The 11,681-nt window shown below is 57.1% G+C and overlaps 2 protein-coding genes across 2 annotated transcripts in view; one reads left to right on the top strand and one right to left on the bottom strand.

The window, feature by feature from the left end:
* Positions 1-5,322, top strand: part of Mpg (N-methylpurine DNA glycosylase) — a 16,778-nt gene extending 11,456 nt beyond the window's left edge. The window contains exons 2-4 of the mRNA XM_013011300.1: positions 133-345; positions 2,178-2,382; positions 4,883-5,322. Of these exons, the coding sequence (XP_012866754.1) occupies positions 133-345; positions 2,178-2,382; positions 4,883-5,265 (801 nt within the window). The 3' untranslated portion in view covers positions 5,266-5,322. The remainder of the gene's footprint in view (positions 1-132; positions 346-2,177; positions 2,383-4,882) is intronic.
* The window catches only part of Nprl3 (nitrogen permease regulator-like 3 (S. cerevisiae)), a 30,466-nt gene continuing 24,052 nt past the window's right edge, over positions 5,268-11,681 (bottom strand). The window contains exons 8-12 of the mRNA XM_013011601.1: positions 11,008-11,114; positions 10,464-10,593; positions 7,812-8,001; positions 6,898-7,090; positions 5,268-6,215 (exon numbers count right to left, since the gene is read on the bottom strand). Of these exons, the coding sequence (XP_012867055.1) occupies positions 6,050-6,215; positions 6,898-7,090; positions 7,812-8,001; positions 10,464-10,593; positions 11,008-11,114 (786 nt within the window). The 3' untranslated portion in view covers positions 5,268-6,049. The remainder of the gene's footprint in view (positions 6,216-6,897; positions 7,091-7,811; positions 8,002-10,463; positions 10,594-11,007; positions 11,115-11,681) is intronic.

The raw sequence follows: 11,681 nt of genomic DNA, 5'->3' as shown, positions 1-11,681 counted from the left end.
GCCGCCCCGGCTTGGTGACTACTTGTGGCGTGGGCGCTGCCCGCCCGCTGCAGACGGGGAAACCGAGGCAGGCCCCCGCGAGCACACCCCGGGCCTTCCCCACCTAGAGATCCGTTTCCCCTCCGGTTTCAGCTTTTTCCGAAGACCCGGCAAAAAAGGCAGCAGCGGCCGGCAGAGGCGGGAGAGCCGCGGTCGCCAGCGGACACCCTGCGGGCCTCCCCTCCCCGGGCCCCGGGCCTCCGGCGCAGCGTCTACTTCTCCAGTCCCAAGGAGCGTGGTGTGCGGCTGGGGACGGAGTTTTTCAACCAGCCAGCAGTCCCCCTCGCCCGGGCATTTCTGGGACAGGTAACATCCGCCCCCGGGGGACTGCTGCCCAGGTGCGCCTCACTAGCGCTCACGCAAAAGTTCCTGGATAGTTGGGTCCCCGTTATCTGGGGTCACTGGAAAGAAAAAGGAGACCAGTAATGGCTCCTGCCCTGGCAATGACGGCAGCCGCCGCGTCCTCAGCCTCTCCCACCCGGGGTCCTCCTCAGGAAAGGCCACTTGCAGAGACCACAGTCCATTGCGTGTCGTCTGCTCACACAGCTGGTGCCCTGGCTGGGCCTGTCCACTTGACACCATGCGCTCATTTCAGGCCCGCGGGACTGAAGGTGGCTGCCGGGGCTTTGCTAGCATCAGCATTGCTTGGGACAGTTCCCTCCCTGCAAGCAGTTTCCCCAGAGGCAGCTCAGTACAGGGTGAGGATCTGAGCTATGCCAGGCAGGCAGGAAGTGCGAAGGCCCAACCTGTTAGCCTGTGTACACAGCCAGAGTTAGCTGGGTCTGTCTGAAGCGCCACAGGTGCCAAAGCACAGCCAGACCTTCGTGGTCCACTTGTTTTTCTTTTTTTTGGGGGGGGGGTCCAGTCGTGGGGCCTGAACTCTGGGCATGGGCACTGTCCCTCAGCTCTTCAGTTCAAGGCTAGTGCTCTACCACTTGAGCCACAGCGCCACTTCTGGCTTTTTTCTTTTTGCTTATGTAGTGCTGAGGAATCGAACCCAGGGTCTCATGCATGCAAGGCAAGCGTTCTACCACTGAGCCATCTTCCCAGCCCTGTTATTCATTTATTTATTTAACTAGCTCTGGGGCTTGCATCCCAACCCTGAGCATTTTGCTCAAGGCTAACACTCTACCACTTGAGCTACAGGTCCACTTCAGGCTTTTTGTGGTTAATTGGTGATAAAAGTGTGTCACACTTTCCTGCCTGGCTTGGGTTTGTTGTTGGTGATCCTGGGGCTTGAACTCAGGACCTGAGCACTGTTCCCGAGCTCCTTTTCTTCAAGGCTAGTGCTCTCCACAGCTCCACTTCCAGTTTTCTAGTGATTAACTGGAGACCCAGGCTGGCTTCAAATCATGATCCTCAGATCTCAGCCTTCTGAGTTGCTAGGATTACAGGTGTGAGCCACCACCATCTAGTTCACCTTTATCTTTTTTTGTTGTTGGTGTTGGTTGTGGTTGCTTGAACTCTGGGCCTGGGTGCTGTCCCTCAGCTCTTCAGCTCAAGGCTAGCTCTGTACCGCTGCTCGAGCCATGTGGTAAATAACTAGAGGTAAGAGTCTCGTAGTCTTTCCTGCCAGGACTGGCTTTGAAACGGGATCCTCAGATCTCAGCCTCCTGAGTAGCTAGGATTACAGGTGTGAGCCACTGGCACCCAGCTTGGGACTGCTCTGACAGCAGAGACTGGGGACATGACAGAGACTGGGAATTCCCTAGGTGGTTGAGTAGGGTCCCCGTCCCTTCTACACTGCCTGGCTTCATGCTGAGCATGGTTCTCAAGGGAATCCTGAGAGGAGATGGAAAAGTAGAGACTCAGTGAACAGTGAACTTCCAAGAATCTTTAACCTCTGGCTGAAGTTTGAGATGACAACCTGTGGTCAGGACTCTTAGTGAGCGAGACCTACAATGTGGTGGCCAGGCAGATTGGTGGCCTTGGAAGTGGAGGTATGGCTCAAAGGGTAGAGTGCCAGCCTGGCCTCAGCAGCTTTCAGGCTCCATGCCAGCACAAGTAGCAGCATGGAGAAGACAGGTGGGTGGGAGGCCCCCTGTGCCTAGACACCTGGCACATCTCCTGAGCCTACAGGGGGTCTGAGCTGGGGTGGACCCTGTCCCTATGGCCCTGAACAGAGGGACTGCCCACAGGTCCTTGTCCGACGACTTGCCGATGGCACAGAGCTTCGTGGCCGCATAGTGGAGACAGAGGCCTACGTGGGGCCAGAGGATGAAGCAGCCCACTCGAGGGGTGGCCGGCAGACCCCCCGCAACCGCAGCATGTTCATGAAAGCGGGGACTCTATATGTGTACATCATCTATGGCATGTACTTCTGCATGAATGTCTCCAGCCAAGGTTAGTGGCACTGGACTTGGGCGAGCAAAGGACTGGTGCCTGAGGGACCCCCAGAGGAAGACAAGGGGAGGTAGGCAGGGAGTGCCGCTCCAGGGCCAGGTCACAGTACCAGGTATTCTGGTTGCTTGTTACAGGCCAAGGATATTTCAAGGGGTCAGGGGCTCCAGAGTGCACTATGCCCTTAACATTACCACTTGTCTCAGCGCAGAGCTGAGTGCTGGTGTGGTAGGGAATGGGAGCTTACCCCAGAGCTTCGCTAGTCTATTTTGAGGTCTCCATCAGTTCTCACCCAGGGACAGTTCTCTTGGGCAGTGTTTGGGGGTTCTGTCATCTAGGAGATAGGGGGTGCTGACAGCCACCCCACAGTGCCCAGGACAGCTGCCACCGCAGAATTCTGACTCTGGATATCATGAGTGGAGACACAGGTTCAGTGCACCTGTGAGGGCTTACCCACGTGCTTGCGGTTCCAGAGGGGAGCCCAGTGAGCACGTAGCTCGGTGCCAGGTACAGGAGACAGGGCAGGGTCTGAGGCCAAAGCATCCTGCTGAAGGAGCAAAGTCCAGCTGGCCCATCCCAGCGTTGGTCTGCTGAACGTTCAGCCTGTTGAACCAGATGCTCGGGGATGCCAGCAGGGGCTCATGGTCTGGCATGTGAACATGTGACCAGATGCTCTAGGAGCATCCATTTGGCTCAGGGAGTATGAGCAGCACACACGGGGGCCAAGAGCCACTTTAGATTTAAGAGCGTGAGCACTGAGGGCTACAGAGGACAGGAGACGGCTTGGTAAGGATCGGCTTGGTAAGGATGGAGCTGTTCCATCGAGTTAAGAGAGCAGGGGTAATGATGAGGTGAAGCTTTTTTTTTTTTTTTGTCGGTCGTGGGGCTTGAACTCTGGGCCTGGGCGCTGTCCCTCAGCTCTTCAGCTCAAGGCGAGCGCTCTACCACTTGAGCGACAGCGCCACTTCCGGTTTTCTGGTGGTTTATTGGAGATAGGAGTCTCACGGTCTCTCCTGCCCGGGCTGGCTTTGAATCTCGATCCTCAGATCTCAGCCTCCTGAGTAGCTAGGATCGTGAGCCACCAGCGCCCGGTGAGGTGAAGCTTCTTCTGTGCCCATTCCCAGGTGGCTCAGGAGCAGGGAGGGCAGGGAGACAGAAGGGGCAGGTGCACACTCACAGTGCCTGGGACCTGCCCCGCTGCAGTCCTCACTGGGCACACAGGGAATCGGGTGGGAAGCTGAGAGCAGCAAGGGCAAAAGCCCAGGAGCTTCATGCTTTGCTTGCTGTCGATTCTATCTTGCATTTGAAAACTGGCCAGCTGAGTGGCGTGTACTTAGAAGAACCTATTGTTTGCCAGGTGCAAGCTGGGCTGGAGAACATGGCTTTGTCCACCCTGGACAGGCACTGGGACAAGGTACAACCTTGTAGTCAAGGCCCAAGAGCAGGGACTAACAGGTGACTCCCAGGACCTCGGCAGCCAGAGCCGCACAGGCCAGTGGCAGGGAGTGTCCCAGGAGAGCAGCTGTACTGGAGTCAGGGTTGCTCTGCCAGGGCCCAGGCTGTCAGTCTTCAGCCAGGAAGCCTGAGGGCCTTTCCAGACACACAGGGCAGGAAGAATTGGGGTGTCTGTCACTGTAAGGCCGTTAGGCCCAAGAGTGTCAGCCCATGAAGTAGTCCAGTCTGATAGAAGGCTGGGCCCTGAGGCACCTCCTGCCGCCATGTGTCCTCTCCTCAGAGTCACAGATAGGGCTCTCCCAGCACGTATTCACTGGCTGCTGCTCTCCATGAGCCAGTTTGGCCGGGGGGGGGGGGGGGGGGGGGGGGGGGGGGGGGGGGGGGGGGGGGGGGGTGAGGGGCGTGGCAGGCGGGGAGCCCCCAGGAACCGGCCAGGGTAACCCTACCCTGAGGAAGTGGGCAGTCCTTGCTCTCTGGGCTTCTTTTGCTGGGGCACAGCTACCGGCGATTACAGGACCAGGGGAAGGCAGGAAGCTACAGAGGAGGCTGCTGCTGAGCACTCACCGTGTTTAAGTCTCTACAGCTAAGTGTTGGTTACATGATGCAATGGTGGAGGTCTTGCTGCCTGCCAGAGGCTCTTAGAGAAGGCTCAGCTGCCTTGTGAATGCAGATATGGAGACAAGGGGAGGCAGGTAGAAGATCTATCCTGCTGGGCACCTGTGGCTCACACCTGTAATACCCTAGCTCCTCAGGAGGCTGAGATTTGAGGATCATGGTTCAAAGCCAGCCTGAGCAGGAATGTCTGTGAGACTCATCTTCAGTTAACCACCAGAAAACCCGAAGTGGCGCTGTGGCTCAAAATGCTAGAGTGCTAGCCTTGAGTAAGAAAGCTCAGAGAGTGTCCAAAATCCTGCCAGGGTGCACCCAGAAGCAGCGAGTGCAGATACACATGCAGAAAGGCCACTGCATGACTCCTGCAGAACTGGGAGCATGCTGGCGCAGGGAGGGGTGGGGAATCTGTTTTTCAAGCTGTGTCTCTGTCCCACAGGAGATGGATCCTGTGTCCTGCTGCGAGCACTAGAGCCCCTAGAAGGACTGGAGTCCATGAGACAGCTTCGCGGCGCGCGCCGGAAGGGTGCTGCCGGCCGCCCCATCAAAGACCGGGAGCTCTGCAATGGCCCCTCCAAGCTGTGCCAGGCCCTGGCCATTGACAAGAGCTTTGACCAGCGGGACCTGGCCCAGGATGGGGCTCTGTGGCTGGAGTGTGGGTCCCTGCAGCCCAGTGGACCCGCTGTAGTGGCAGCAGCCCGTGTGGGCATTGGTCAGGCAGGGGAGTGGACAAAGAGGCCCCTGCGCTTCTATATCCGGGGCTGCCCTTGGGTCAGTGTGGTGGACAAAGTGGCCGAGCAGGAGATACAGGCCAGGACGTAGAGCCTACTCAGACAAGATTTTTTAATTGTTTAAATGTCAAATAAATATTTGCTTCTAGGGAACGTTTGCCTACATTTCAGATAGGCCCCTGCTGACAGATGAGCGTATCTTCAGCCAGTGCTTGCAGGACAGGACAGGACCCCCAGTGTGCACACGCACACACCCAGGTCCAGGGTTCTGTGCTGCCAGTCAGGCTACCCCGCCACAGGCTGACCTTGAGTGACAGGGCTACTCAAGCTCACTTGGGCCAGCCCATGCCCTTGTCCTTCAGATGATCAGGACAGGGAGGTAGCTCGGCGAGCCTGCTGGTGGTTTATGTAGTGCTGTGGTAATACTAGGCAAGAAAGACTGATGGTGGGATGGGAGAAAGGGAGAGCGTGGTGAACGGAGGTGGTGTTGGCTTTGGGTCGGCCTGGTGCTCAGACCTAATATGCTGCCACGGCTGTCCGATGGGCAAGGATGGGCAAATGTTTCCTCCCATTCTCCAGGGTAGATGGTGAAAAGACAGCAAAGACAGCCAAGGTTAGAAAGGCACAGCCTCTGTGTGTCCCTCCAATTCAACTCAGTGATGCCCAAGGACTGGAAGAGTACTGCTGACCCTGACTGGAGCCCACAGCAAGGAAGCAGACACACCGGGGTCTGGAGGACTTCAGTGAGCAGAGCCAGGGATGGCTGTCCTCAACGCCAGGCCTTAGAGAAGCAGGTTCAGGGTCCCACAATGAGAGAACCCCGAATGGAGGTGCCAGTTCATGACATGTGTGTGCAGCCCCTGCCCTGCCTGGTCTCAAGTGAGCAGTGCCTGGAAGACAGCAATGACTGGGTCCTCGTGGGTGGTGACCACCAGGACGCTACGGAACTTGTCAAAGAGCATAAGCAACTGGGAGCGCCGTGTGTTCTCGTTGTACATGATCTCTTCCAGGTGGTGGCGGCCTCGGAAGTAGTGAAGGAGCCTGGAGGAGAGAGGGTGGCGTGAGCCTGGCCCACAGGCAGCCCCACGGAGGCCCACCACCACTGGTGAGGATCAACTCAGCAGAGATGGAGGCATGCACACTCACGCGTGCACACACACACACACACACACGTGTGTCCCCGTGCCTTGGTAGTATCCCAGGGATGAGCAGAGAGCCTGAAATGAACCCGTGAGGCACTGCTGCTCCCACCAGGGATGCCCAAGCCAGCGACCTGACAGGCAGGGGGCTGCGAGACGCTTTTCTGTGCTGCTGTGGCAGGGACCCTGCTCCAGGGGGCTTTCTGCAGCTAAGGCTGGCACAAAATCCTGGACCAGCTGTTTGGAAGAGCTGCAGATAGTCCATAATGCCTGGGGCATAGTCACACTGAAGGCCAACATGCAGCACCCTGACCCTTCCTGGGCAGGGTGAGTTTGACAGACCATTAGGCCACCATATGGGCATCCTAAGCCTATAACTGCTCCCAAGTCCCCTGTGGGTGAGAATTCAGAGCTGCTGCCTCTTAGTCAGTGACAGATCCACATCCAAGCCTGGATCTCTGCCCCAGGAGAGCGCTCAACACACCTCCCCCACCGTGAATGTACATGTACCTATGTCCCCTTTTGCTTTCTCAGGACCCTGGAATTGGGCATAACCCCCCCCCCCCGTCACCCTCTTCCCCCACCTGGCAAACATGCGGAGGTCCTCGGGGTTCTGGGCTGCGGGCACACTGAGGATGGCTGCCCGTTCATGCTCTGACAGACTGGCCAGCAGGTTCTCCGTCATTCTCTTGTTCAGTGGGGAGTCCCCACTGGGGAGCAGCTCTGCACTGGAGTTGTCCATGCTGGGACTGGTGAGAGTCATGTCATCACTGCTGGCTGTGGGGGGGGAGGGGGGAGGGAGGAGGGGAGGTACAGGTCAGAGAGCAAGGATTCCTGTTACTCTACCTGAACCTTCTGCCTGCATCCCTGGGTGTGTGTCCTCCTATGTGGCAGGCCTGGGACCCAAGGAGCTGCCCTCTGTAGCCATGCTGCACGTCCTACACCCAAGGCAAGGTTGGGTTCCTTAGCCTCAGCCAGGTCAATTCAGGAGACAAGTACTGACAGGGACCCTGGCTCAGGTCTGAGGCACAGCTAGACTTGTGAGGGGGGTGGGGGTGGGGGGGCTGACATCTAACCTAGAGCCATGCTGGGTGGAGCCCAGCACCTCATGGGGAGAAGGGCGGGGTCAGGGGAGCAGAGCACCCTGTGTAGGTAGGTGTCTTGCATACAGCCTAAAGCCCAACACCAGACTTCAGGCCAAGAAACACCTACCAGGCCCTCGTCTTCCCCAAGCCAAAGGCCTGGGTCATGGCAACACTGCTGTCTGAGACACAGGGTCTCAGAGAAAGCAGACGGAGAGGGTCTCAACTGTCTGTGATGGTGGTTAGGCTGCTCCTAACTCCAGTCATGCTCTGCGGAAGAGCCGCCGTCTCAGAGCCACGGTGGTACAGGGAGACAGGGACGTGTACACGTGTGGACAGGTAGGTGCCCGTCCAGGCTTCCTGGCCACCACCCCAGACTTCCCTCACTACCGGACTGGGGCTGAAGGGGACCCTACTTGGGGAGCCGAAGCTCAGGGCATTGGGTGTGCTGAGGCTGCGGCCGCCAACTCTGGCGGGGAAGGGCACGTCCTCCTCTCGCAGGCGGGCCTCCTCCTCGCTGGGCGAGGCCATCAGGCAGACGTAGGTGTGCAGCTGGATGAGGAGCCGGCGCTGCAGCATCCACACCACCATCTGGATGAGCTGGGTCTGCGTGAGGAACAGGAGGTCGGGCTGAGCCAGTTTCCTCACCCCAACACAATTCCCTCCTGGGGACAAGGAAACCGATGTCCGAGGTAGAACCAGCTGGTGCCAACTCCTAAGCAGGAGGCCCTCACCTTGGCCAAGGAGCCCCGGACGCTGGCCAGCTCTTCAAGGCCACGCCTCAGGAAAGGCAGGGCCAGGAGGGCCCCCGGATCCCACCTCCACTCGCTCCCACCACTTCTCCAAGCTGGCCTCCCCTCCAGTCACCCACTATGCTTCCCTCCCGGACCCCAATGCACTCTTGGACAAGCCCAGACACTGCTCAGAAAAAAGCTGCAGGCAGCTGCCCGTGAGCAGAAGATTCTCTCTGGGTCTGCCTTCAAGTCAGCCCCGGACACCCAGGTGGTCTCAGAAGAAAACTAGGGACAGGGACCTCCTGCCCTCCCTCCCAGAGGCATGCAGGGGGCTGACATCTAACCCAGCTCCTCACGGTCGGTCGGAGGGCACCAATGGTCTCACCTCGGGTCTAGGAGGGACCGCTGCCCAGTCACTGCCCAGAAGGGAGTGGGGTTGAGGCTGCATATACTAACCCTGGCCAAACCCAAGACAACCAGAGGCTGACAAACTATCTACGCGTAACATGGAACACAAGGAACATGACGCTGCCTGGGGGATTTAGGGGGAGGAGAGCAGAAAGACGGAGGGTGAATAACATAAATGTATTGCATCTGTGTGTGAAGAAAGCAATAAGGAGTCTCAATGAAACCGTGAATAGGGGGATGGAAGACAGAGAAAGCCATGGAGATGGTTCTGAGCAAAATACAACATGCATGGCTGAACTACATGATAAAAACCCTTGGCACAACTATACACACTTAAGAGCAAAACAGATTCTCTTGAACGGAGGTACCAGTGGAGGGGAAGGGAAACAGGGTGAATGGTACATACAGTTGCAGTAGTTTATTTGCTTGTATGAAAACAATGAAATATGCCAGAATTGTTTTAAAAAGAAGGGGGATGGGTAAGGGAGATTAGGGAATGAGTGTGATCAGAATACATAGATATTTGTGTGTGTGTGCAAATGTCACAGTGAAGTCCCTCTTGTACAACTAATGTATGCTAATAAAGGAGAGAAGGGAAGGAAGGAAGGGACGAAGGGAAAGGAAGCAAAGAGGGAGAAGGGAGGGAAGGGAGGAGGCCCAGGAGCTTTGTAAGCACGGCACAGCACGTCATCCCCCAGAGTTGGCAGGACCAACGCCAGGGCGTCCAAGCCCCCAGCAAGGCCTAAGGAACTGCTCGCGCATGGCCTGGACTGCTCACCCCACACGAACCAGACAACTGAGCAGTCTGTGCTGGGACAGGAGCACCGCTGGCCCCTCCCGAGAGCCACGGGGAGCTGGAGAGACAGAGCGGATGCAGAGTGTGGCCTTTATCCAGCTGGTACCACCCGGCACGGCGCCCAGAAATGAAAGGCTCTGTCATACTCAGGGTCTAAATTAACTGAAAAACCAGGATCTTTTTCTCATTCACAGTTTGAGATGAAAAGGGTTTAATTTTAAGTACTCAGTTCAGGAGATCTGGCATATGTTGTTTTTGGAGACAAGGCTGTGAAAACAGCCAGTTTGCCCCAGCCCTTGTCCTACCTGGCTCTGCCCCTGGTCCGGCAGTCAGTGGAAGGGAGGGGCAGGTTCCTCTCACCAAGGAAGAGGCTGTACAATAGAACCTTAAAGCGCACAGGGAAGCCACCCACAGAAGTCATTCTCCCCCTCTCCACCTCCTGCCACACCGGGCAGGAGTAGTCCCAGGAAGGTCCACTGAAAAGTCCTTTTGGATAAGGAGAGTCTGGGCCCTGAGGCCGAGCCCCAAGGAGCCAGGAGACTGGCGCCAAGGTCTCCTGGGATGTGGGACCCAGGCTCAGACGAAGAAGCTACCATCGCACCCTCCATCTGTGGGAAAGCAGAACCGACCAGGAGAGGCCAGCGCACTCTGGTCAAGGCTAACTCAGTACTTTCTTTTTTTTTGGTCAGTCGTGGGGCTTGAACTCTGAGCCTGGGTGCTGTCCCTCGGCTCTTCAGCTCAAGGCAAGCGCTCTACCACTTGAGCCACAGCATCACTTCCAGTTTTCTGGTGGTTTACTGGAGATCAGAGTCTCACAGACTTTCCTACCCAGGCTGGCTTTGAGCAGAGATCCTCAGATCTCAGCCTCCTGAGTGGCTAGGATGACAGGTGTGAGCCACTGGCACCCAGCCTCAGTTCCACCTTTAAGGGGACTACACAGACTGGTCACGAGTGAAGTGTGTGCAGGCAGCCACCTGACAGCTGGCTTTCGGGTCATGCAGCTGCACAGAACTCTGCCAGCACCAGGCAAGGAGGGGTGGCAGTGTGAAAGGCCTCTTGGACAGGATAGTCAGGAGGTGGTACCTGAGCTCACAGGCTGCAGGCCGACTCCCGAGGTTTCTGTCACTCACCTCCTGTGCTGGCGGGGCCAGAGGACTCCTGAACTCTGACAAGGAGACTGGCAAGGAAAACTTGGCCAGAACAGATGGCAGGTCATGGGATGGAAACTGGTGGGCGAACTGCTCAGCCAGTGGTGAGTACCTGGGACAAGAACACAGCAGTGGGCAGCTGACCCCTGGCCGCTCTCGACACAGGCTCCCAGGGGGCTGCAGAGAATCACGGGATGGTGGGCAGGCCGGGACAGTCAGATGAGGACAGGATGCAGCGAGGGATCCTGGCAACCTCTGCTAGGCAGAGCAAGACCATGCCTTTTCACCAGCCACCCAAGTCCCTCTCATCTCAGCCAGGAAAGGGGATCCTGACAAGTAACAGTGTAGCATTGAGCCAGTCTGGAATCCAGATGTGGGCATGTCCAAGGCTGGGCATTAAGGTGAAATCGAGAGCCCAGCCTCAGGGCTCTAGGGCTTCGGGTACAGGACCACACAGGGGTACCGCCCTGCCAAGTCCCTCCCTTCCTACCCTCAACTACAGGCTCTGGAAGCCAGTGATACTCACAGACAAACGCTGGCATTGGGAGACAGGACATAGACGTTGTTCTCGCACAGTGGGTAGATGATGACAGCCTTGCCCCAGTACACCAGGTGAGCTGCAAGCTGGAAGACCTACAGGCAAAGGGAAGCCGAGAAGACCAGACCTTGCTGGGTGTCATGGCCCAGGCCTGTCATCCTAGCTACTCAGGAAGCTGAGATCTGAGGATCACAGTTCAAAGCCAGACCAGGGCAGGAAAGCCCTTGAGACTCTCATCTCCAATGAGCCACCAGAAAACTGGAAGTGGCACTGTGGCTCAAGTTGTAGAGTGCTCGCCTTGAGCTGAAGAACTGAGAAACAGCGCCCAGGCCCAGAGTTCAAGCCCCACGACTGACAAAAAAAAAAAAACAAAACTCACTTTTGGGACTGTGAAGGTGGCTCAGTGGTAGAGTGCTTGCCTTGCATGAATGAGGCCCTTGACACCACAGAAGCAGAAAAAGGTGGAAGTGAGGCTGTGGCTCAAGTGGTAGAGGACTTAAGCTGAAAAGGGACAGCGCCCAGGCCCAGAGTTCAGGCCCCATGACTGACCAAAACAAGAAAAGAGTCTCACCTTCTTGCCCAGGCTGGCTTCAAACTGTAGTCCTCAGATCTCAGCCTCCTGAGATCTGGCGCCCATCAGAACTTATTGTAACAACAACACT

This window comes from Dipodomys ordii, unplaced genomic scaffold (genome assembly GCF_000151885.1).
Source record: "Dipodomys ordii isolate 6190 unplaced genomic scaffold, Dord_2.0 Scaffold14, whole genome shotgun sequence".
Taxonomy (NCBI): Eukaryota; Metazoa; Chordata; class Mammalia; order Rodentia; family Heteromyidae; genus Dipodomys; species Dipodomys ordii.
The sequence above is the reverse complement of the archived record's forward strand: the minus strand, read 5'-3'. Positions and strand labels throughout refer to the sequence as shown.